Source organism: Bombus bifarius, unplaced genomic scaffold, assembly GCF_011952205.1.
Source record: "Bombus bifarius isolate JDL3187 unplaced genomic scaffold, Bbif_JDL3187 scf7180000008050, whole genome shotgun sequence".
Taxonomy (NCBI): Eukaryota; Metazoa; Arthropoda; class Insecta; order Hymenoptera; family Apidae; genus Bombus; species Bombus bifarius.
In genome coordinates, this window is record NW_022884416.1 from 156,192 (window position 1) to 184,004 (window position 27,813).

The window sequence follows — 27,813 nt, forward strand, 5'->3', positions numbered from 1 at the left end:
ATTACTGTCAAAGAATCTACGAACTATCATTTCCACGCAAGATCTAGTAATACAAAGTTTGAAACGAAGGGTCGAATCACGGGAATGGAAATGATACAATGTGCAATGAAACGGTGTAATAACGATAGAATGTCTCTTTCAAGTCGTATTCACGTATCCAGTGGAGGGGCAAATCATGTTTCCTTTTGACAGTAGTTACATGCCGATGGTTCTTTATGTTAAAATACAGCAGTTCTTTGTGGTCATTGGTTGTCTATGATGTTACACCTCCGTTGGATGAAACGTGCGAATGATAAATTACCGCAAAAATCCCGAAACCAGTTTAACACGGATGGCGACTAGACAAGAGAACCAGATTTTTATTGTTGTCTACTGGTAGGCGTCCTCATTTGATATGGCTGCCTCTAATAAGGACGCCCTTTATGCTCAGAGAACGAATATTGTTCCAATTGAATTAGATTTTTAAATCCGATATTTTGAAGTTTGCACAGACTTTTCAAATTTGCCACGTAGATAAATATGAAATAAAATTTCTTAAAGAAAACGGAATTTCCTCTGAGCATTCTGAATAGTGTCTAGTTCTCTTGGAACCGGAAGTCATCGTTGTCGAAAGGATCCATTGTGACTGCGGTTAAACCTGAGCGGGTTTCGACTTGCCGACGACCAGCATTATCTTCTGCAGGAACTTCGTAACACTTACTGCAAACAACGATTGAAAAGATTTAGTAACTTGATTTATTTTATATAGCGTGTTGGAGAGAGAGACAGAGAGAGAGAGAGAGAGAGGGAGGGAGGGAGGTTGTTGGGGAGAGAGAGAGAGAGAGATGATTAGCTAGAGTTTCAACCTCGATGTAAAGTCGTCAAACTCTAAAATAGAAATTATCTTTTTCTATAAAATGAAACAACACTTATAGTTTAATTATTTCACTATGTAAGATAATTTTTCAAAAAGCAGCCCTAGATTTTAATCTTCGTTCTATCTCTATGTTTAATTTTTCGTCTGCTTAATCCAATAATTGAATTATATTTAAAGTTATATGTATATTTATAATTATTATAATATTTATATTTATAGTTATAGTAACACCTATAACTATTTAATGATAATTTATATTTTTTTTAAATTGTACCACATCTTTCTAAATTCTCAAATATTAGAAAAATTATAAGTAGCGTCTATTCGAAAGCATGATTTAATTAATTATTAACAGACGACACCACGATCGAGGAATAAAAATTAGAAAAATCAGCAGTCGGACTTCAATTTCGGAATTACATATTAGTACATTAATCGTAATTTGTACTGGTGCACCATGTAGAGCATGTACGAGTTAGTGTCAGCGTGGTGCTGATTATGTGAGTGCAACATGCAAACGTAAATTTGAATAATGTTTGAGCAAACTTAAAGACGAATCAACCAATACTTATGAAACTCTCTAAATTGATATAAAACTACATGACTAGTATATGTAGAAATAATATTACGAAACTGTATATCACGATAAAATTAACCAAAATATATGAACGATAATATGTCAAAAATTGATAAAATATTTAAATGATTAAATTCTGACTAGTAACGTGAATATAAGAATTATAATACAGTAAAAACTACCCAAGGTGACGGAATAGATAATGAAAAATATACAAATAATACAATGCTCGTGAAGATTCAGATTTGTCAAAATGATTAGCATGCACTATGATCGAAAAGCAATAAGCTTAGACGAATCAATAATAGAAATCAACAGATGCTAAACATGCGTGACATGAAGAGAGTAAGATTATATCAGAGTGTATCTTTTCTTCTTTGAACCTTAGTCTTTGGTCCGACGACTACCATCATCTTCTGCAATGTTTTGGTAACGGCGCCTGCGGGAACAGATTTAGCCAATTAAAGAGAAACGGAACAAAAAGATCCTATCTTCGTCGATAAAATAAGGATAACCGAAGGAGAATCATGAAAACTTAACTATTCTCTCAAACTCAAATAGTCCCTCCAAATAACCAATTAAATATCTTTTTCCTGTTGATAGAACTGTTCTTCCTGAGAAGTGTTTGTGGTTTATACTTACCGACTCCATTCTGGAAAAACTTGGGCTTGCTTTTCCACGCGACAAACACAAAATATACGGGTATGGATGAGAGGATCATCAGGCAACCATATCCTGGAAAAATTGGATTTATTTTTTATTAAACTAGAAATTATCATTTATTAATGATAGAGTGTAGGAGATCTGTTAATCATATAAAAGAAGTTGTCTATTATACTAATCAACGAAGATATATACCTGTTTCCACAGGACTGGCATACATGGGCACAATAGTTACAAAGAGCGTGGCAAGAATATAGATTATGGGGAAGAAGAGGTTCACTTTGATGGGCCTCAGCAGCTTTGGTTGTGTCCATCTGAGCCATGGTAGACAGAGGACAGAAACTCCTATGCTCAACTACAACAAAGGATAGAAAAAATTGTACGCTCTTATAACTGTATATTTCTTGTAACGTTAGAATTCGTCGAATCGACTATTTACTCTCTTACTTTCTTGTTACTAGTTTTCTCTTTCTACTTTGTTCTTTTCGACTGTTTCGAGCCTCGTTTATCCATCCATTTTTCTGTATTTTATTCTTTAGTGTGGATAAAGAAACAACAGAAATTAAAATAAACAGGTGTAAAAAAAAAAAAGAAGAAGAAAAATATGCGTGTTTATGATTGCAAACGAGTCAGGCGAAGGTGGACACGTTTATGCCCGGTTATAAAGTCGGACAATACCGTCAATTATACGAACCAGCATGAGCCACAATTAGAAAATTGTCACTCGTCCGATTGTGCTAATAATTCGTGGCGAGCCAGGTATAACCGCTAATGTTCTAAATGTGACGTGTGCGTACGTACAACGACGTTCAATGCGTCGTCTCTTGGAACATAACGAGGAGCAATTACACGATTTCATTCGCATTGTGCCGAACTGTGCAAACGGCTCCGTATTATTGTTCCAATGGCTGACCGAATAATCAACGTTATAAGTTTCTTGGAAATATTCTAACGATTTTCCCTTGATGCAATGGCGTTTCTCTTTTTTTTCTTTACCCGTATGAGTTAGATTCTGTGGTTAGTAGTGTACAAAGCGAGGGGCAAAGAAGAATTTTAGATAAACGTTTGGAAAATATTAATTCGTTCTTTGTTTTTATATTTATCGTATGAATGGAGAAACCGAAAAGAATATATGTGTATTACAAGCAAATATTTCTAGTAGAATCTAGTAAAAGAAAAAAATTGTAGCTTTTACGATAAATTTGTTTCTAATTTCTGTAATTTTTGGATAAAAATTAAAATAATAAATAAAACAGTAAAAAGATTTATTTCTCAGTGACTGTGATATGAATGTTTTTTAATTTCTTAAACTAACTGCTACGTACCCAAGTAGCAAAACCAACGTAATTGATGAGGGCGAAGATGTCGGAAGAGCAGAGATACAACATGGACAACATGGTCTGCAACAGATTAAACAAGTTTTCAATCATCCTGCACAATAGTCACTTTCTTCGATCTCCATCGATTATTCCGAACAACCTAACATTTCTAAGGAAACCTCGTTTCTCTCAGCAAATAAATGCGATTCAATCAGAAAGTTGGACAAATGACTTTTCAAGCAAGGTACAAGTCATTACTATTGACTTTTACCATCTCTGGAGGTATTAAAAAATTAGGAACGTTAAAAATTATACCCGATAATATTGTTTATAGTTGTAAAATGATGGAAATGGTAACGTACCATGCAAAGGACAGCTGGCGTAGGGGTGAGCCTCGAAATTTGGATCATCGTTAATATTTCAGGCATTTGACCCTCACAGGCACCAGCGTAGAAGAGTCTGGAGGATGTCAGAAGAATTCCATTTACAGCGCCGAATGTGGAAAGGGCGACGAATACTGGTATCATCCAAGCGAACATGCCGAACAAACGATTCGCAAACGTCTGAAAAAAGAAATAAAGCAGAAAATCAAAGCATTAGCTTCTTTGTAAAAAGAAATTTTAGTTTTCTACCCTTTGTTGATTTGCAATAAAGAATATTTTTTTGATGACAAGTTCTTTATCCGATACAAAGTTAATTACTAGCGTAAATATATCAAACACACTCTTTGTCAAAGTGATAACGAGTACAGTTATCGTTCTCTTTTCTACATTTTTGTTCCAGCTTTAATTTGTAATACTTGTACATTAATATCTTACAAATACGATAGACGTGGAATAAACGGCAACAAGTTTCAAGTAAAATGCAAAAATTCCTTGCAATTATTAAATTATAAAGTAACAGAAGCTTTAAGAGGAAATACGTGTATTAAGTACGAATGCATAGGTGAAGCGTATAAGATAAAGCTATCCTTTTTTCTTTTTTTACAATGCAATGGAAGATCGTGGACTCGGATTTATAAAAGAAAAAAGCACAGAATTTTCAATACCAAAGAAACGTAGAAATCCGATTCTTTTAATTATAAAAATTAACTTACGACTGCTACAGCCTCACTGCCGAGAACTTCCACTGGACTCAGCGTTGTGTAAAATGCCATGTTTGCGAAAACGTAGACTGTTGTAACAAGGACGCACGAGATAGCAATAGCCTTTGGCAAATTCCTAAGCAGAAAAGAGGGTGAAAAAGATGAAAAGGATCATATTCGATAGACATATACAGCTGAAAATATAATTTTTACTACGATTAAAAGCAATTTAGGAAAAATATTTCCAAGGCGCAGGAGCGAATAAAAAGGATCTTGCGAGTCGAAAATATTCGACCTTGAATAGTATAGGATACGAAGTAAAAGCCCTCGCTTAACCTCGTGTCCAAGTTGACGAAGGCGGGCTTTACGGCTCCCTGTTTTAATTAATAGATACACGAGACCGGCTGTTGCAATCGCTATTAATCGTTGCATGAGGCTACTGCGAGCCTCTTAAATGTTCTGCTCGGAACGATTGTTTCAACGATTTCACTCGTGCTCGAATGAATATGCCCAAACAGTTTTAAATCGCCAAAGTGAACTGGGATTCCCTTTGAAAATAAACGATTCGAAACGGAAAATGAAAAATATTCACGTCGACCAATCGCAGGGATCCAAGAAAAAGAGAGTAATGACGATTTTGAAAATTTCCAAGCTAGTGCCTCCATTTTCCTTTTAAACTCTCTCTTACGAAATGTTTCTCTGTTCTCTTGACAAGCAGCTTGGCAAGAGGCAATTAAGATATTTAGAAAAACCATTTAAAAAGGTAACTTTAATCGAATTAATCATTTTTTTCACCTTTCCGATCTACATACAAATAAACCAACGTTAGTCGCTTTTTTTCCAAGTGTTTAGCAAAATGACTTATCGTCGCTTACTTGACAGGGTCCTTCAGTTCCTCGATGATGAAATTCAAGTAGTTCCAGCCGTTGTAAGCGAACAGTCCCGAATAAAAGCTGAGTGCTATCGACGTCACTTCTGTGTTTGTATTGTCGAACGTGAAATACTGCGTGTGTCCTGTGAAATATAGATAACATTCATCGATCAACTACGCGTATCATCGATCAGTATGCACTAAGGAACGATATATCCCCTAGCTCTTTTCGCGTAGTCTCTCCTCCCTTACACAGAAGAATGGTACAAGTATTAACGATAATAACGACAGATTTTTACGTTTTTTTATGCATCTCTGTTTCTCGCCGTTGAACGATAAACTTTTCCATTCGGTTGTTCGGCACGACTCGTTAAAATTGAGAAAGAAAAGTTCTCACGTCGATAACTCAATGCTACGGGGGCCCATTTGAACGCAGTGAATAGATCAATTTAAGCGAATCCTTGCACGCACATACGTGCACCTCGAATCGTCCGCGTCTTTAACCCACCTTTTTGATTGGGCAAATTGTCTCGTCCGGTAAGTGAAAGGACGCCTAACAGTCTTATACACCGAGTCTGAAGGGAGGCGTGGGTGGTGTAACATTAACGCGAGCTTCCTCGTTCTTGCCCAAGAAATTGCCAGCGCGTTATTGAATTCAACACCGAGCAAACAATTGGATACACGATACAGAAATTGCCTTCTAACTTCCTTTTTTCTAATATTTTTCATTTGTCATTCTACCTAAATTTTCTAGACTAAACACTTTTCACTGGGTTGAAAATTAAAGAAGAGAGGAGGTCGTAGAATAAACAAATTTCGAGATATTCATAAGCTTTCTGTTTTCGAAATTTTCGAGATCGAGAGAACGCTTTAGATAGAATACGATGATATAACAACGAAGACTGCGATAGACTGAAATTTGAATGAAAAAAGCGAAAAACGATCGAACGTAATTTTAAAACGTAGATTTAAAATCGAGGAAGCGTTAGAAAAATTATAACGATCCAAGAGAATCTTTCGAAAAATTATTTTCACGCTCGACCGTTTTATTGGTCCCGAAAGGGTCAAACATATTTTTCTTGATTCTATTCCAACTTCTTTTCATTCGAACACTTTCCTACGATCGCGATGTTTATTGCTTCCTAACCGTACACACAAGACTCTCTATTCATCGATTTCTCCATAGGAAAAAATTGTTGCATAAAAATCCAGCAATTCCTTTTTACATTAACTAATCTCGGTAAAGTCGAACCGTGGAAAATTGTTTCGAAGAAAATCCTATCGATCATGCACGAAACCTCGCGCTAATCCACTTTTTTCCTAAATAACGTTCCGAACGCCGAGAGTCCGCGAAAAATCGAGTCTACTTTCGAACAGATCGCCCGTAGGAATGCTTTCTTGTCGAGATTATGAGGAATGACGGAACAAAAATCGAACATAGATTCCTACGATCGACAGACCACAAAAGAAACTTAATTTACGCGGAGAAAGTGGGGCAATGGCGTCGATTATTTCCTGCGCCGTCTATTCATACCCGAAACAGAGGATTGGGCAACAACCACGTGTTGCAAAAAGAAGAACGACCTTCGATTTTCTTATAACCGCATAATGCCTTTAAAATACGAAAGTGGATTTCAAATCGTAGATAAAATCATGAAAAGTGGTTTGTTAATTATTTAGGGCAATGTAGGGTTATTCGAGTCACCAATTGCAGTAGCTTCAACGTCTTGAAATTCCATCTTGAACATCGCCCAGAACAACCAAACTTGTTACATGTATATTACGAAACACCATTAGTTTTTAATATAATAACGAAAGAACGTTCAACGAGATGGTCATCTGAATCAGCGAGATGTTATTATACAAGAATTAATAAAATAAATAACAAAGTAACTTTTAAAAATAAATATACACATGCTGTTTAATATGATAATTACAACTGAGAATATTAACATTCGACGAACTTCTTTCCTTTTGACGAGTGCAATTTATTATGTACGTACTGTACATCCTTGTAGAAAACTATGGTTGTCGTTCAACTTTGCTCAAATGAAGCTGCCTCGTACCATAGAAATTCAGTTTATACGAAACTTACCAGTGAAGAGTTGATAAGCTCCTGCGAAGATGATGATGAAAAGAGCGAGTAATTTTGCGTATGTGAAAATGTCTTGCACCCTCGTCGCCCATTTTACGTCCCAGCAGTTAATGAACGCCAAGATGCCTGGAAAATGAACGATTCACCAAGGATTAATATCGATATCATAGCATGTACATACATACCTACGTAAGTATTGTATGTAGTTATACATAATTCAATATGTACATAAATGTATATTACGTTAGGACTAGCAATCGAATATCGAAATGTAGTATCGGGGAAAAGGGCCTAAGAAACATCGAGTTAACCATGAACAATATTACTGAAAATTCTCAACGCGAGAATTGATTGTAATTTTGATAAATAATAATAAAAAAAAAAAACCATGAACAATGTATCATCGGTAATCATCACTTGAAAAGAAATGCATAGTTTCGTAGAAAGGGCCTACGTGACCATGGCCACGAGCGTCTGCGGAACACGCGCGTGGTGGGCCTAGGAAAAGACAAAGAGATGTTAAAACGGCCAGAATGTTAATTGAGAAGCGCAGTGAGTGAGTTGACAGGTCACAGAGTGTGAATCGAGAAGTCAGAGAGTGCGAGTGGAGGAGCGGGATGGTATGATAATAAGACGTACGACGATATTGTAATCGGCCCTTTTGTTATTGAGTATCGCTTATTAAACAACACTAAACTCTAAATGAAACATCATTACTTGTCCTTACTCTAAGATCCATAAGTTACTACAAAAATCTGGAATTTTTTAATTTTAGCGGATAGGTAGATCGATGAACATTAAAGAAAATCTCGTCGTAGCACGGTGACAACGCGAATCCGCGAATCTTGCCATCGGTTTCTGCTTGTACGTTGGTTAATTAGATTTATCGGTGGATGGAACTAACGGAAGAAGCCTGTCAACGCGATTGGATTCTTAGACACAAGGACACGCGACGATGAACACGTGTCTATCCAACTATCGTACCGGTGAAACTTTTCACATTCACCGTGATACGAGCGGAAAGGTGACTTAATGTTAATGAACGCGTGATTACGCGAGAAACGCGTGTAGTTGGTTCCGTTTCTCGGTGATCGGGAATATCGAGATCGTGATCGTACTATCGCAATGGAATATTTATTACCTTAGCGTGCAAACGTTCGCAATAGCGTTAGTCCCGAGCATGTTACGAGGTATATTTGGAGTACAGCAGAACTCGAACCGATCAACTTTACTTTGCTTTTGAAAATTTCCGAATCTTAGTATCAGTTTATACGCACATGTTGATACTCAACTCGTTTTTCTTCAAAAAGAAAACGTTCAATCTCGATGGAATTGATCGGTAAAGCTTTTTTCGTCCAAGAACGACGTGTAAAAGCAGTACGACGCGATTCCTCGTGTAAAAATAAGAAAAAAGTAGAGTAAAATTTTTTATTCTCGGATCGGAAAGAAATCACGTAGTACCCGCTTTTACAGGTTATTGGGTCGCACCCTCTACGACCGAACTGCGTAGTAACATTTTCTTGCATGCAGTAACACTGGCTGCTCTCATACGATCCTAATTAAAATATTTTCGCCATAAAAAGAAATAACATTTTTACGAGTAAAATCTTGTCGTTATAACAATTGCGTGTTCTATGTTACGAAGCCCGTAATGTCGCAATTTCATCTTTTTATCGCCTCTTTCCTCGATATACCTTGTTCTGTAAATTCTCTCCTCGATATACCTATCCTTGTTCTTTAAATCATTCCTCGATAATTTAAAATAATTTTCCGTTCCTCGAGGAAAAGGAACAAATACGTCGATAATAACGTAGCGCTGCTACTTATTCCAGCCTATCGAATAGAAAGGATAGCGCAACTTTATGGTACTCAAGATTCGCAAACGACGCTTCTTTCACGTCTGTTCGATCATTGCCTCTGCGGCGTAATTACGCGGCTGGTGAATCGTTCGTTTGTTTAGTTGAAACTACGTCAGGTCAATGGACAATAGGATAGAGAGGTATTTTATTTTATGGAACCGGTTGCGTACGCGAGCCTAACGCTGCAGACTAACTGGCACCAGTCCAACCGACCATGACGACGTCAGGGGTAGAATCGACCGTGGATGGTTATCGACCTACTCCCTAGATGAATAAGAAAACGAGTTCACTCGATGTCAGTTCAACCGACCAGATACATTATCAGGATGTGCCATTTTTCAAACCAGTTACGTTTCTATTAAAATCCAGGTTTCTAGATTTTGAGCAAACTGCATCTTTTCGGAAGATAAATCTAAATTCTATTTCAGAAAATATATATCAAATTTACGAAAATGAAAAGATTCAGTCCTCTTGGAAAGTACATCTCCTTTAAAACGTGGGAATTGGAAAATCGTGTTCTTCCGGGAAATCGATTCGTTTATTGTAATATACGATATATTATAAATTTATCCGACTTTAACTTTGCGCTCGAAAGATTCAAAGATAGAAAATATACGATAATATGCAAGATAATACGATAATTGATGGAAATTGTTGTTGATTTAATAATACAGATCAAAGGGACACGATAATGCGACGATACGTATTGTTATGTAATAGTGGATGCATTTGCAATGTCATGGTCGAAATTCTGACGCAATCAATTGGAGATTTTGCATTTTCAACGTGTATAGTTATAGTATATGTTATAATCTAACTAGCTAGTAGCAAATAATGTAACTTGGCAGATACCTGATTATAGATATTTTTCTTCTAACGATCGTTAAACGTCATCCTATTATTCTTTGAAGTTTCGCTATCCTAATTGCAAACTAGCAGTATTAAATCGCCAATGAGTAAAAGAAATGATCGAATGACTCTCCAGCGAGCGTTCAATTTCACCGATTTCGAGCGAGAATTCTTTTTGCATAGGTAGGATCAAGGTCATGTAGACTTTCGATTTCGAGCTGAGTCAGTGGACTAGGATACAGGCAGTATCACTGAAAATGGTGTGGGAGGGAGGTTCACCGATCGTAATGGGAACGCACGTGCAACGACGTGTATGTACGACCGTGAAAAATATTCTACCTAGCGAACGTGCGACTGGTTCCCTCGTCCTTGGCGGATTCGTTAGCGAAGAAAAGTAAGAAGTGTCGACTGACGCAACATCTCGAAGAATATCGCGAGACTTTCCGCCCTCTTTCCCTTCCCACCACTCTTCCTTCTTTCTAGCGTCTTCGCCAGTGCTGTCCTCCGTCATTTCAGACCCTTGTGTGATATTTATCACGAATTCCTCTCCACTTATTAAATGTAACATAACGCTCGACTTATCAACAACCCAATTTGTCCAAAGAGCGTCGATCCTCTTCTACTTAGATTCTTAAACTATCGTATTTCGATCTTGATATAGACATATCTCGTCTTAGATATAGACATATCCTGGAATCTTATTCTCTGTAGACATCACTGGCTTCCACTTGTTGTTTCGTCTGTCCCTCCTCTTCGTTTCTCCGCCTGGAGGTTCTTCTTCGTTCCTCCCGGGAACCCCTTTCGGCGAATTATACTGTTGCGGCTGCCAGTTGACACGTTATTAGAAGATTACGTTTAGTCGCAACGAGACGTGATTGCTGGCGCAGCCTTTTCACTCGATATCGCCATCGTCTCGTCTTGAGGACGACGCCAGCTCGATCGAATCCACTGGCCGACATATCGATCCTTCTCGAGGCTGGTGTCAATGCCTCCGTTTCACGGCGCCGTTAACTTCTTCGCGTTGCATTTTCTATTTTGCCGAATATTACGCACGTCAGAGAAAATTGAGTTCCAAGAGCGAAAAGAATTGAAAACGGAGAATACTAATTTGTTGCAATTTTATAGATCGCAGAAATAAGCAACCAAGGCAGACTTTAATGACAGCAGCCTTGGTAGAAATATCTTGTTCTCTCAAGTAATTGCTTGCGCTGGTCGTAAAGAATTTTCTCGCTTTTATTTTCATTTTGTCTACTTTAAATCATCGAGTAGCGGAAGAGATGTACGTGTCGAGGAAAGAACGAGATCTAGGAGTAAAGAGAAGTTACGAATGGAAAAAGTCAACGATTATTCTTTCTGTTCCGTTCTTTTCTACGATATAGACCTACCACTAGTCGTAAAAATTCTAATGATCACAATTGTGGAAGAAACGACTTTTTCTTACTACAAGTGTGTAATCGTTTGTACGATAATTGTTCGATACGTTACAACTTTACTTTATCGTTTCCAACTTTAAACACTCGAGCGAATGTACGATTAAGAGTAGCGGAATTTCGTTCGTTCGAAGAGTGTCGATGAAGCGCGCAACGTACGAGGAAATGTTCGTACGGGTAATTGTACGTCAGGCCGGTTAGATTTCCCTTGGACTTAATTATTGATCTTCATCACTGCCGGCTCGTTCTAGGAACTAATTTTTCCCTGCACTGGTACATAGGCCACTGATAATTAACATACGATCTGGTGTAACCTCGATGAAACATTAATGAAAACGAATCTGATTATCGCGATAAAATATTTTGACCACTCGAACGAGCTTTCTTTATAAACATATATTTATAAAGGAAATTTACATTACAATTAGAATCGCGGTTATATTATACATATAAATAAATAAATAAATCTATATATTTATACTTTTCCGTTATCTAAATTTTAAATTTTTTCCTTACGGTTATACGAGCTATCACGTTCGGAAAATTGAGACGAAAAGAAAATCGACAGAAAGAAAGAACGAAAGTTTTTTTCATTATCGAGATAAAATTGCTATAATCGCGAGATTTGCGCCAGAGAAACAGGAAAGAAAAGTAAAAAGTACAAAGAAAGGACGCGAAAAGGGTAAAAATCAATTTCGAAGGAAAAAATCTTTAGAAAAGAACAGAACAAACGCTCAAGAACCATAAATTGCGTTTCAGGCTCCGTCCATCGCGAACCTTGCATCAGAAGTCGCCATTTTCGTTTTTATTCTGTTCTCGGAAATTGAACGCAACTCATTTCCTTCGCAAACGTACCTGAAGCTTTCTCGCGCTATCGGAAAATCCTGCTCGCCGTTCCAGTTCTACGACATTTAACGGGTTATTACGTCCATCGTAGGACAGACGCGGTTCCGGAGTAAGCCTCTTGCGGTCGTCAGGAAATTATCGTTCGCTCTTGCATTTTCTAATTAACGATACTTGTCGATCGCTCCGCAGGGTAAAGCGTAAGAAGATTGCGTTCCGAATAGGACTAAGCTATTGTATCGTCAACCAGCTGATAGCTGGCGATCGTGTGATTTCATGTTGATCGTTTCAAAGACACAGCTATAAAGCGTTATTGTATCTAGAAATATCGGTGTCGATAAAAGAATTTCAAAGCTAGCGTAATTTCAGGTTAGTTAAATATGATGGTACAAAATACCATTTATGTGGTATGAATAGCGATATCAAACTGCAACGTGTATATTCTATACATACTAATGAGTAACTTTTTCTGGTTAACACACTGAGCACCCTATTCATTCTTTTAAAAATGTTCATTCGTCTCAATAGCGTTAAGATAGATTTAGATTTAGTACTATACTGGACAAAATAACATATGTAAATATTTTATCACGTATTTTAATCTCATTTTGTAGTTGGCAGATAAAAAATTAATAAAATATATGTGTATATGTATATGTATATATAAATATTCTATATATAAATATCTATGTAGCAAAATACGACGAATATGTTCTGTAACGTACTACGATTATTAATATAAAAAATAATTCCATCTACGAAACGCGAAAACCAAGCGAAAAGCTTAAATACCAGAGTCGAAAGCCTCCTGCAAAATCAAAACTATTCTATCAATTAAAATTTCACCATAATTAAACGAACCTCGCGAACGATCGTATTACACAAAACACAAAAACCCAACGACTACTTATTCCAGAAGATAAGGAAATATTACGAAACGTCAACGATCGAAACAATCTCGATCCGCATGCCTTTCGCTCTGCGAGAAGTACAAAGCGCGTTACGCCAACAAAACTACGTATATTTTCTCCTTAACTGCAACTCGATACAATTTTTTCGAATCTTGCTTTGTCCACAGAAACGAAGAAAGAGAATAAAAGATGAGAAAAAGAACAGGATATTTCTGCGGGTACGCGTTGCGTTCGCCGTTTCATAAAACGATATACGCGGTACGGTAGGTGCAGAACGATACCAGCGACCACAGGAACTCGATATCTTCTCTGTGATATTGGTATTCCTGCGGGATTCGTCGAGGAGAAACGCTGTTTCTTTAGTTTGTTCGTAGTACAAAAAATGGATGAATGTTGATTGGTAGTTGGTTATTTTATTATACGAACGGAAAATGGTAAACGAACGATACAAATTTAATCAACTAATATCCTATAGATATTGTCTAATTATATTTAAAACATAGATAGTATACAGTTTCAAAACGTATTTTATCAATCACAAAAGTTCTTTACCCAAAAAAGAAAAACAAAAAATATATATATATATATACATAAAAGTATGAGACACAATTTCGTTACATGATTCATAAAATTTGACTACACGAAGCATAAAATTATTTCCTACAACGGATCACCGGAAATCACGGAACGTTACGACATTGGATATTCCGTCTACCATGATTCTAGGAAGCGATCTGTTCTGAAGATCCTCGAAATGATTCCTACGTGAACGTGATTCGAGAAAAACTAGGTGAGGTGTTTGCGGAATGCTCTTGCACGGTCGTCGATATCGGCATGCAACCTTTTATTTCGTTATTACTCACGCTATGGCTACTCGTTATTACAAAGGAAATAAGTCGAAGGCTACGATTACGATCGTCGCGAATTTCTAGAACCGGCGCGGCGCAGAGCGGCGTCTTTTCACAACATGACCAATCGATCATGAACAGTCAACCCTCTCGCGATGAACGTTAGATTTATCCCGACTGATTTTTGCAACAGAATTTCATCGTGATTAAATTTACGAATTAATTTTTATATCATTTTCTTAGTAAATGTTCTTTAGCTCTTTAGTTCTTTAGTGAAGAAATGTTTCTTAGTAAATTATCTACCCTTTGCTAATGATAAGATAAAAAATATGGCAGATTTCCAACAAAATGAAAGATTAATAGAGAAAATAAGAGATGGTGCATAAAAATTTATCATCTATTGACTCCTCCTTTTATGATTCCCTATTGGTACTTACATGTATTCGACCAAGTTAGTTACAGCTTCAATGTTATGACGGACATTTGAGAGACGAGTAGTATATTTTGTACCGCGTGTGTAGATAACTTGATATTTTCATATTGAAACGATTTTGAAAAATTCCAATTCCGAAGAAAGAACGTTATAATTAAGTTGCCAATCGAAGGAAACTTTTGCTCCAAGAAGAATGTATAAGAAAGGTCATAGCTTCAATTCGAAACAATCGGATTTGATTTTTCATCGGTTTGAGATCGAGGAACAAAGCCATGATTCCCCCCGAGTATTCGTTAAATCGGGAGAACAGCGTTTACCAGGTCTCCAAGGAACATCCTCGATTATTTCAGAGAAAAACATAGAGCCAGGCGACTCAAAGACTAAGATTATTCGAGGAATTACAAATTGTTCGCGTAATGAGGAGCAGCATTAGCTTCGAAAGCTCCCCGAAGGACGCAAGGACAATGGAAAACGAGTCGTCCGCTTTTCTCTCGAGAAAAAAATGACCAAGAACAAGCCGGGGATGTAATTCCACGGACCATTAGAATATCGCCGATCTTTCTAAATAAAGGGATTCTAAGAGGATCTCCGGAGAACATCCCTGAGACGAGCAATTAGTTTGGAATATTTTTTAACGACCAAGCTTCTTGTCGTACTTGCTAAGTATTTTCTAGGGATTAAAATATTTTCGAAATATCTTTGATAGCGTTAGTATCAGTATTATCAGTATTAGTATAATTGTCGATAAAATAGGCGAGATTATAAGAATATTTCTCAAAAATAAATTCGGTGTATGATGTTTTGCGGCAAGTCAACGGTCGAACCATTGAAATTAATATTTACGATCGTAACGACGGTATAGTCCGGTAAAGAGGAGCCGCTATGAAAAGCCGGCTAGAAAGATGAATAACGATGAAGCGGAGAAAGTAATTCGATTAGTCGAGATTGGTACTAGTGAATGACAGTGGAACAAGCATCCAATTGCGAGGGGCAGTGCTACAGTGTTCTTGGAACGACCAGAAAATCCGGCGGTTCAATTAACAACTATGCCGAAGAGGGGTCCTCCGATAGAACAAATCACGTCGTCGCATCGATTAAACGACGCTCGTTCGAGAGCTTAATTTCCGTGAGAATAAACAAACCTAATTTCTTCCACCAGATTTAACTTCCTTCGTTTCTTCTAAGAGTGGTATTTCAGTGATGACGTTACTCACTGACATTCTATCTCTTTTTTATAGAGATTAGTAATGGAATTTCTTTTAAATTAACGATCATCGTTCTACGTTTAAATTGTCGAAGAAAATTTGTTAAACGGTCAAGTCGCTGCTTTGACATATGATTCAAGGAAGTGTTTAAGAAGTTGTCAATTTTTAATGGGCGTTACGCCTCGAAATAGATATTACGTGGCATTGAAACGGCTCGTATATGTATATCTACATCTACTTCGATGAAACAACCAAAAACTGGAGCTTTAAGTCAAAATCTGTCTTAATCCGTAAGTCACTTTCTTAATCTAACGATTAATAAAAATTAAACAAATCCTTTGATTCTAACGCTCGATCGTCTTTCATTGTGTCGTATAACCAAAGATTAATATATATAAAAGAAAATAAAAAGATAAGTAACAGAGAAGAAAATAATTAACAGTAAAAATTGCTGGTTTCATGCGTTATTGTTTCCAGAAAGCAAACATAGTTGTATAAAAGATCGATTAACTCACAGATGCAGCACGCTGCCAATATCCTCGTGGCATCGTCCGGCGGTGCACAATCCGGAAACACTGGCTTCAACACGTAAACGCTAAAAGTCAAGGCAACGATGGCCTGGCTGCAAGGTCGGACTATCATGCACTCAACCCAGAGCCTGATGAACGCCAGAAAGGGTCCGAAGGTCTCCATGATATACGCGTAATCGGCACCCGACTTTCTGATCATGCAACCTAGTTCCGCGTAACAGTACGCACCTACCTGTCGTTCAACAAAACCAACAAACCACTTAAAATACAGATCATTAATAATAATATCTCAGATATTTTAGCAGTTGATATATTTCTTGGAGTCTTAGATGGATCTGTCCAAAGAATGTTATCGTTAAAAGCGTGTAAAAACCAATTGCTTTTAGTTGGATCGATTTTAATTTGAATAAATTGAAGTGTAAAATAAAATTAAGTGTAATGTATTGAAGTGTATTCGACGATAGAAAATATTATGATCTTGTTTTTTAGTTAGTAGCAAAAGGATTTAATCAAGTTTTTAACTTTCTCGCGGCTGTAATTAATTTTTTATTCGAGTTCGTTAAACGGATAAAATACATATTCACGTGAGATTGTACGTATAACATCGATGTAATTCAATGTTCGTAATTACGAGCGATCAACTTTCTCCTTTCGCCGTTTTATATATTTCTAATGGCGCTTTGAAAAAATTGCCATGCGTATACTGTACACGCATACTTTATCCACGAGACAGTGATCGAACTCGTTAGCGTACCAGGCTAATTTCTTCGCAAATCACATAGATGAGAGAACGTAGTCAGCGATCCCAAGTGATCGATCGATCACGCGAGACACACTTCGGCATACCGTATAATGTCAGAAACTTGAGCGAATAAGCCGTCTAAATTCTAAATATCAAATTCTACCAATATTCTTCCAATTCTACTTCACATTTCAAAATCTCCAACTTCTCTAATAGATTAAAACTTTCTTATACGTGTATGTTGTTGTTAAGGAAATCTTAATTTTGCGAATACATACTCCGTTTATGGAATGAACGATTTTAAAGAACAGAGCTGCCTCTGGCTCTAAGAAGGAAAAAAAGAAATAATGGCGTACGCACCGTGGAGAAGATACCAGAAGCTGTCCATACCAGAAGACTCGCGTTCACGCTTCCTGTATACTTGAGAACGCCGGTCGGGCTAACGAATATGCCAGAACCAATAATGGAGCCAACGATCACGGTAATTCCATTCAATAGGGACATCTTCGCCTCTAGTTTGATCTCGTCGTTGGCTTTGTCGGCGATTGGAACCGGGTCATACGGCCCCTTCTCGTCATCCTTGATGCTTCCCGACTTCGACATCCTTCCTGTAGCCGAACAAATAAAGGTGAGTTTCTTTTATTTCTATCAGAATTGACGCACTCAGATTTACCACTTTGTTCATAAAATATGCATTCGACCCTTTTTATTCATATTTTTAATATTTGATATATTATTTCTAATATTGCTCTATAATAAGCTGGACGTAAATATCTATTATGGTTACTAGGATACAGATTCTTTGGGATTTAACACATTCGATTTAAATCCCATACGATCGGAATAAAAATTCCTCTCAATTCTTGTGAATACTTTTAAAGAAAAGCGGTAGCTTTTCCATTTTCCATCAAATATCTAGAAAGAAAAATAGAAAACACCACCTGTTGATCGAGCTCGATCAAGAACGGCATGAAATAAGCGTCGTAAGGAACATCGAAACCACCGCGCAATTTTTTATCCTCGTACGTTCGATTCATTAGACAAAAAGCGCCATTCTGAAGAATACAGTCAGTAAATCAGCTTATCGCAGCCAGTCTGCTCCACTTTTACCAATGAAATTTCCATCGTTTCGTTTCTTGTCTCTGAATAATTCATCTCAGTAAGAAACAATACGGTGTAACTTTTACTTCGTAGCCAGAATGTGCCAATTCATCTCTCGACTTTTCACCTAAGAAGATACAAACTGGTTAGTGAGAAACGTATAAATGAGCCGAATGTTTTCTTTTTATCTCTGAACAAATGAAATGCAGCTTTGAACCTTTAACCGCTTAAAACACTTTGTTTCAGAGAACTATTTTAATCGTTGATCTTTATGAGTCCGAAAACTACGATATCTTATACTATCTAAAATACCTGCGTGTTAATGGTTTTTTAATATAACAAAATTTCATCACTTTCATTGCCAAATTGAGAAAGAATTTCTTAAGGAATTAAATAAATATCTTAACCTTAATCGATACATTGAATAAGTCAAGTCCATGAAATTTTAGTAATTTTTACTTTTGTGATTATTTGGAAAATATCCAATGGATATATGTATATACTATCGTCAAATATTATACCCTGCATGGCGAATTTAAATGATCCGCCTTTGACATTCAGCTGATAATCAAATTAATGTAAAGTCATTCGCGCGCGATAAAGTTTTTTCTACGAAAGTGTCGTCGTCTTCTTTGTCTTGTCCCTGAAAATTATCGAATCGGTAAATAACTTTCCAGGTATTATAAATATTGAAATAAGGAATATAATCACCAAACACGTTTTTACTAAGAAAAAGAAACGATAATCCTTCGATTTGTTATGTCTCCTCTATTGTTACACATACTGTAAAATTGGCGATCAATGCAAATTAACGTAAAAAGTGAAAACGTTTAAAAATTTCCATCTCAAAATACTAATAGCAATCTCAAGTAAAATCTACCAAAAAATTTCCAATCCTCTTCGAGTTTCGAAACAAACAGAATTTCCATAAAAAATTGTGCTTTTAGATAGAATCTATTAAAATTGGCGTGTAGTTTGCATAGTAAGTCGATTATTATCCGCCAAGTACCGAATGCTGTCAGACGAGATTGTTTTCTGCACGAGCAACATCTGAAACGTAACTTTTGCAAGCTGATCGCGTCATTGTGATTTTTTTCGAGTGGAAATACCCTCCTTCGCAGCCGCGGAATTATCCAATGGTGTGCACAAACGTCGATACACACCTTTCTACCGCCTGGTCGGCCTTTATAACGTCGTTTATCTACTGGATTCCAGAAATTTTCGAAATACGGTTGTAGAGTTTTATCAATAGGTATTTTAGTGTATTTTATCGTTTAAAGTTGTTCTACAAGCAAAAGAGAAGAATCTTTCTTCTGTAAAATGAGAGAATTGAAGAGATACTGCGTAAAACAAGATGAAAATAAAAGCTAACAAATACTTGATTTTTCGTAAATAATTTTTGTAGCAAATGAACATTTTTTTTAGACGTAATTTTTATTGTAAAGTAAAGCTTTTTATCATACTAATTTTTATCACAGATCGTAAGTAATCGAGGATAAGTATTCTAATTAAACTTTTCTAGAATTACAGCGAATATTACGTTTTATGAATTTGTCTGCACACTCTAATGATTCAGTAGCAATGAATCGATGGTAAAGATGTATTTTTCTCCTTGATCTAATACTGCTTTATTTACAAACATAATACAAGGACATACTTTATAATTTAGTTTCACAATTTTAATTATAATCATTAATCGTAGGATTACCGTAGCGTGTCTTCATAAAAATTTTCTTACACCCTTTGCTAAGGATATCAATTCCTTCCTCCATTATATTTAAAACCCAAGGCAAACTCAGTCGCGTACGTCACTACAATGATTTTCATACCACTGAATCAAATCAAGTGCTACTGTCTGCGAAGCTACGAAATTACAACTTAATCTGCCCTAGCTGTAAATAATTTGCACCAGAGTACCATAAATTTATCAAACTATTATATAAACTTATTTCAGAGTCGAACGCACTATATTTGAACATCAATAATTTCCTCGTTTCTCACGGAGAAAATTAAAATCCTCCTACTCAACGAACGCTTAAGATATTTACGTCAAGTTTAACCTTGCACATTGTTTGCCAAACGATAACGAAATGAATCCACTGAAACCGAACATTACCCCTTTAGATAATCGATAAACTAAGGAACGAAAATTTCCTGAAACAAAGTCATATCCATATCCAAGATCGTCTTAAGCATCGAGGAAAACACATTTTTCGGTCAACAGTTTCATTCGACCACACGCGTATCCAGACTAATCTGCAAAGACTGTCATCTCTTGTACCGATTTTATTCTCGAATCGGTACCGATCGACCAATCACATCCACGAACGACGATACACGCCTTTCTACCACCTGTACGACGAATACATTCGAAGGTGCAAAACCAGTTCTTAATCCGTTCCGCTACGTTTTTAAAGTGGCAATTTAATCGTACCTCGAATTCCCTACTTGCTTCATAAATTCATAACCAATCGAGACTCAGAGCTACTGTGTCAGATGGAAAGCAAGTGGCCTTTACCTAACCTTTACTTCGCCTTTCCATTCTTCCATTATACCTACATACATACATATGTTTGACATAATGCACTTGACAATCGATTCGGACCGATTTTTCAAAGCGATTCATGTTAATTTTTAGCTGTAAGTGCATCGAATTGTAAAAAAAAAAAACTTTAAAAGGACCGTAACAGAACTTTTCTCCGAAAAAATGTTATTCCTTAGTGCCTATACACGTCAAACTATGTCGCAGTGCTAACAGATATATCTACTTACGTATGTAGTGACTCATGAAAATATTTATTTATTATATTTGAACGCTTATAGAAACTTCTTTTCAATATATCGTTACACAGGAAGCTTTATACGATTGGTATACCGTGATGTTCGATAGAAATATTAAAACATATCTGTATAGAAATTACAAGATATTTATTGCAAGCACACACTTCAGAAATAGTGGTATTCGAATAACCTTCCCGCGACTTTCCCTTAGATACTCGAAATTTTGGTATGGTATATGTATGACAAATTTAGCGATTCTAAACCGATTTGATATATTTTAAAGCACGATATATTATTTATATATTAAAACGAACACGAACTACTTGTGTACATAACATTAATTTTATATATATATATATATATATATATATACTCTTGTTTATATGAAAATTACTAAAAAAAAAAAAGGAATAAGGACGAAGGAGGAAAACCTCAAACCTCGAAAGCCAGTCGTTTTACATAAATAATCGTAATATCTGCACTCTAATGCAGCTTCACCGGCGTATATTTCATGTTAATTCTTTGGTTGACAGCGGCGCAATTCGGTGCGTCGATCACAACAAAGTCATTCATCTTTCCACTATCAACGAGCAGCTATGGAAAATGGCACGCAAACTTTCAACCATTAGCGTAGAAAGTAACAGATGGTAATATATTTTTATTAATTCTCTGGTGTACGTTTAATTCCTTTTCTTTTCTAGTACATATTAGGAAAGCCCAGAAGAATATCATCACTTTGCAATTTCTAATCCTAGATTTATTATAATTATGTATTTTCTTATACATTATAACGTAATTATTTTATCATCATTATCGTTTAATATTTTTACATAGCAATGTTTTTAAAGTAACTATTCATAAATTTAAAGAAACTAATATACAATTTATTTGCGTTACATTAAAGACACCGCAAAGTAACCGACAATCTTTATAAAATTAGTAAAAATTTATTCCATAAACTAAACACGCACACACAGAAATTAGGAAGGTAAACGAAGTTATGATACATAATCTAAAGTTCATTTATATCTCTGTATATATATAAGTTTAAAATTTCGTAAACTCGACCCACGATATCGTTCTAGGATTATACTAACGACTATTCAAACATAACCTCTGACAGTCCACCTATTTTATTTACCAAGTTTCTATATTACCGGTAAGAAACGAAAAGTATGGATAAACTTTATTCTTTCCCTACATACCAAAGGTTCCATACGTGTGTCGCATTTCGTTGAGCCACAAAATCCTTGCTTATTGGATATGTAGATCATCAAGCCGATGGAAGCCGTCCTTTATGCTTAAACGGCGCGATGTGTCGATAAACAAGGGATGTACGAAACGAGTAGGATCAACGTAAATCGTTGTTAGAACGCGAACTAAAAGAAACGAGGAATAAAACGACGACGTCCACGCGAAACCACCATAGGTACTATCGAAAGGGAAACGATAACGATCGATGGTCGATCTTGTCGTGCATTTGCACAGTTGATTGAAGAATAAGGTGTAATTGCATCCAACCGCAAGACGTAATTCGCTACCTGGCACAAAGTGTGAGTTTCCGTCGAATTTCCTTATATCGATTCGTCGTAATATATTTATTAATCTTTTAGAAGAATCAAAATTCGCTAACTCGTCGCACGCTTCTGTCACTTAATTTTTTCATTGTCGTTTTTTCAACCCAAGCCTGTCACATCGATATCGTTCATATCTGCTTGCGTAACTGCTTGTTGCGTAATCGATAAGTTTGAGGCGCCGTTTTGGAAATAATCAGGCTAATCGTCGATATTAAAGCGCGTACAAATTCCGTGTCAGAGATGAAAGCAGTATATATTCAGTGTAATCAACGCCATTTTGTCCAGTTTTAATCTTGAAGAAATAATGTGTCAGTAAAAAGATGAAAAGTATGAAAATTTGTTTGGATACTGTGATCAGTGAACGTGTGTTCATCCGTATACACCGATATATTTGTATAGTTAAGAATGACTACAATACAGAGAATGCTGGTAAATCTATGCTTTTTACATTTTTCCTAAATCCAAAGGAACTATCGAAGAAGAAAGACAGAAAGGACATAGTTTAAGCAAGTATGTGAGTACATATATCGTATTTACTACATTCATCGATCTTATTCTTTGTCCTGACATGTTCATTTCGTCTATAATGTGTTTAAACCGACTAAAGACTTTTACTACGACGATATTGCATTAGTAACAACTTGAACCAAATATTAAGTTACATACCATTAAACAAGTAAGCGAACGTTGCTTGTAAATTACACGTAACTTGTATCCTGTACGATTAAATTTCGATTAGTAGCGATCTGAAACGTAATAATGGAGAACAATAACCTTGTTTATGTAGGCAATGTTGTCAAATAGTCAACTGTAATATGGTATACATAGGTATAAAACCCTGTTTTTATGATCGAGTCTACCGCTTTAAAAATATAGCATACAATTTCATTTTAATGATTAATGTCACTTAGAGCGTTACACAAAATTTAGAAAAAACTCGAGAATACCATCAAACCCTGAACTTTCTCCCCGTATTTACTCCTCTCCTCCCTATTTTTACTGGTTTATCTGTCAACCTGTATACCGTAAATACTGACAGACAGTTTGTGCGGATAACTACTTGTTAAATTGTAAAGTTATAAAATCTACACACAGTTAGAATCTACACTCGAGAAACAAGTCGCTTTAACAAACAACGCCACGTGAAGCTTACAACTGGCGTTGATAATCGCACGGTGCCATATTTCATCTCGCGTGTCCTATAGTCGTGCATTATCGAATATCTTTGCATCTTGCGTTCAGAGATAGCATATTGTTTCAATCATCTGGTGATTGCTTTCACAATTGTAAATTTCCTCCGCGTATAGCGATAAGAAGTAAAACAAGGAAGGATGCTTATAAAATTGGGATTGAGAAAGAGAGAGAGCATTATCGCACGATGTTTCGAAAATCTCGAAATAATTATGTAATTGTATGTTACCTCGATCTTATCCTTTAAAGTAGAAAGTGATGATAATCAATCTAATTAAATATGAAAACGAAGAATCTTTTTCTTTTTCTTTTTGTCAGAAAACGTAATCCATCGTTTCTGCATGCAATAAAGTATTGGTCGTAGAAAATTGCACCAAGAGAAGAATTTTATTAGCAATCTCCCAACAAGAAGAAACGTTTAACAAGTAACCCCCTTTAATGCGATCTGCTAATACGTCAAGTCTGGCAGTCGTACTGCTTCAAGCCTGTTCCTCGAACTACACGTACAGTATGCACACGTATCGAAAAACATATACAAATGAGCTATTGTACTATTCCTTCCATCTAGTCATTTGTACGAGCTTTGTGAAAAACTTTGTTCTGAACTTGCATATAGTCGATCTAAGAATTCTAGTCTATGGGTTTCATCTCTGCGGACACTTTCATCTTGGATGACACAACACAACAATGTATTTTCTACTTCGAATCATGATGAGAGTAACAATTTCTGAAAGGTTGCCATTGTGTAATATGCATCTTATCGTTACTTCCGTGTTTACCTTAAGATTGAATTTAAAGATTGGTAAAAAATATCCTATCTCTTCTATCCATGTAATTATTTGTGGATCAACATATATGTATATACCGAGAACTGCGAAAGTGGTTTTTAAACTAAGGAATTAAAAATATGATAGTTAAATCTGGTTTTATACATGTGCACTGAAAACTAAACAGGAATTCCGATGGGTATGGAGGATCCCGAAATTTTCGTGGAACATTACGTCAGTTTTCATTGATCTTACGCCGCCAACGTCGGTTTGTTCGCCGTATAACGGGAACGTAACCTGTACTTAAGACACCCGTAAAAGATAACCACGCGACATCGGACCCTTCATGCGACACGGATTAACGGAAATTATTATTTTAAAAAATCTTGTCCCCTTCGTGTCGCTCGACGATCATGACCAACGTCAACTTGGAACTTCTAAACGTTATAAAAAGTTCACGAAATGTCAAACTTCAAACGCTGGTACGAATTACAAATTTCGCTAATTTATCAACTTTACAATTTATTATTTCTTTCAATAATTACACCAATTTCATATTTGTTTTCTTTTCTTAGATAATTTTCATATCGATCAATTTATCGAATAATTCGACATATTTAGAAAATTTCTTCTTTCCTTTAATAACTAAATAACCTAAATTTTAGTATTGTTATTAAAAATGTTCAATGATTTATAATATTCCAAATTTTTTTAGACGATATTCCTAAATGCTTAAGAGATACTTGTCCGTAGGTATCACACGGTATGTTTACCAGAGATGCGCTAGCGACCCTAAATACCTGTCAGAAATGGTAACTAAACGTGTTCAAATCATGCTGGGGATATGTTATCGATCCGTTTGCAGTCGATTGTTGTGATAAGGGACGAAGTGTATTTTGTAATGCAGCACCACCGCACGATCGCACGATAACAAATCCAATTGGAACATCTAATTTTCTATAATTCGTTAACAATATTAACAAGCGTTTATCGCAATCACGTGTGCTATATCGTTATTTAAGATTGTGAACAGAAAGCTCCAAATAAAAGGCCAATATATTTGGAACGATACTATTACGAAAATAAAATAGAGCGTACACACCCCAATAAGTTGTACTACTGACAGAGTGTAGTGACCAGTTATCACAATAATTACATATAATATCAATTACTATATTGCTATATACTATGTTAATATATTTTTGTATGGCTACCTGCTATGTCGTTCTACATATTATATATATATATATATATCATGTATAATGTATTAGTACATTATGCGTACTACTACGTTTTACGTGTATTATTAGGTTACTATCAAAATGAAACGAAAACTATGTGTATTCAGAATAGTAGGTACTACTTTTAGTACAGAACTAGAATGATTTAGAAATTTGTACTATAGATTTAAAACGTTCTTTGAAACAGGACGGCTGAATTGAGGTAGAAATTTGTATTTCTGTCATTATTGACTTTTTTTCTGATCTTTTTTCCATTCTGAGGAGGGTCGAAATGAGGGTCGAAACGAGAGTCGAAACGAGGGTCGAAAAGGGGGTCGAAACGGGGATCAATGACTTCCGTGTACCCTTGGTTTACGGTTAGGTAGAAGTTTGAATACAAAATCGGAAGTACATGGCTAATATTGGAAGCCGAAGGATGGCTAAATGTAAAGGAGTTGAAGTCACATCATTATTAAAAGTTACTTTGGTAAAGGGTCAATTTTACAGGTACATCAAGAAGCAGAAGGATAGTTTCATAATTAAATAGAGTGTCTAGTCGACACTCGTGTACGTGGTGTGTGTACTTATAGACAGAATATCGGATAGTACGAAAAGAAACTCTCATAGAGTGTCAGAATTTCGTTACAAATTCGACTGAATCACGACTGAAGCACGGCTGAATCTCAACAGAGTTACAACTTTAACATCTAGCTGCTTTTACTAAGATCAATTCACGACTTGGCACATCGAACGTTCCGTGTTCATAAAAGATTCGCATGTAATATTTCGGAGTGGAAAGGCAGACGTGCTTAACGCGATATTCACAGGGTGTGCTAACCCGCTTCGCTAACCGATGAAAGAAAAGGCTAGTTTCCACCAGCGTGAACGTAGCGGCATGGCGGGCGAAAAAATCAATAGACCACGTGGGTCGCCGACCGGGTTTTCCGAACCTAGTTTTCGTCCTACGTTATCATGCCGGATAATCTGACGTCAGACAAAGAATTTCGCAATTCGGCGGAAAAAAGTAAAGATGATTGCCAAAGGAAGCTGGCGACATCTCTATGAAAAGGGTTGATTTCATCAACCACCGTATCCAAATGTGCATCGTGGTTCTCGTATCTCAATCATAGGTGTCACAATAATATTCAGTCGAAGAAATATCAATAGATATGATTCTTCGAATATTCGCTAATAATGTTTAAAGTCGATCAATTTCTCGTTTCTAATTTCTCTAGTTCTCTTAAGAGAGTGATAATTTACTTAGCCCTCTCATACGACTGGCGTCGTTATTCATAACGTAACTTGCATAATAACATTACCGACACGATCTTACGAGATTACTCAATGTCTCATCCTTTAGCTATTTACAGTAATTCGCACGAATATCCACCAAACTTTCATTCAATGTTTCCCTCGCTTATACAACCCTCCACGTTCATCAAACACCAAACAAACACCAAAATGACAGGTCCATTAAAAATTACTCACCGAATAATCAATATTCGGAGGAAACGCGATGCTCAACCTTTAGAGATTCTGTGTAGTTCTCTTGTCGAATATCACTGGTCACTGTTGCATATAGACAAAGGATAGCCTCTATCGACGATCGACGCGTCACAGAGAAAATTCACCGGGATATGATGTCCGGTATACACGCGACGTACTCAAAGCATCGTTCTTCCTCTCCGTATCCTTAGTTCCTGTTCCGGTTGGTTCGGGTGGTCCGATCGTCGACACCGGCAACTGCTGAGGGCGGATGTGATCCAGCACGACGTAGCACGAGGATTAGAGAAGCCACGAAACGTGTGGCACACTGGTCGAGCTCTGAATGACTGTCGTCGAACGTTCGTTCCGTTCGTGGGCTTCGAGCATTATAACGTGCGGCAACGAGTGCCGGCGCATGTCGTCCCTCTCCTCGCCCTTTCTCTCCCCACATTTTCTGTCTCTTTCTCTCTGTCTTTTCACTGGCGGGCCTATGAAGCCTTTGTGCGCGCGTGCATCACGGTGCGTGTATATGGCCGCGGAGTACGAACCACGTTATGCCACCCTAGAGCTTTATCG

General features: G+C 36.6%; 1 protein-coding gene across 4 annotated transcripts; it reads right to left on the reverse strand.

Moving 5' to 3' along the window:
- Window positions 1-195: 195 nt before the first annotated feature.
- On the reverse strand, window positions 196-27,638 carry LOC117208081 (large neutral amino acids transporter small subunit 1). 4 transcript variants are annotated; one of them, XM_033448933.1, is made up of 12 exons: window positions 22,203-22,242; window positions 17,476-17,723; window positions 16,359-16,605; window positions 7,466-7,591; window positions 5,375-5,513; window positions 4,512-4,635; window positions 3,778-3,978; window positions 3,422-3,496; window positions 2,292-2,451; window positions 2,076-2,168; window positions 1,817-1,872; window positions 196-699 (listed from the first exon to the last, which is right to left on the reverse strand). In XM_033448933.1, the coding sequence occupies exons 1-12, from the start codon at window positions 22,225-22,227 to the stop codon at window positions 697-699; spliced, it is 1,497 nt and encodes a 498-aa protein (XP_033304824.1). In that variant the 5' UTR covers window positions 22,228-22,242; the 3' UTR covers window positions 196-696. The 4 variants fall into 4 exon arrangements, with proteins under 4 accessions (XP_033304824.1, XP_033304823.1, XP_033304822.1 ...); XM_033448932.1 differs by lacking the exon at window positions 1,817-1,872; XM_033448931.1 differs by lacking the exon at window positions 196-699 and having other exon boundaries at window positions 1,582-1,872.
- Window positions 27,639-27,813: the final 175 nt, after the last annotated feature.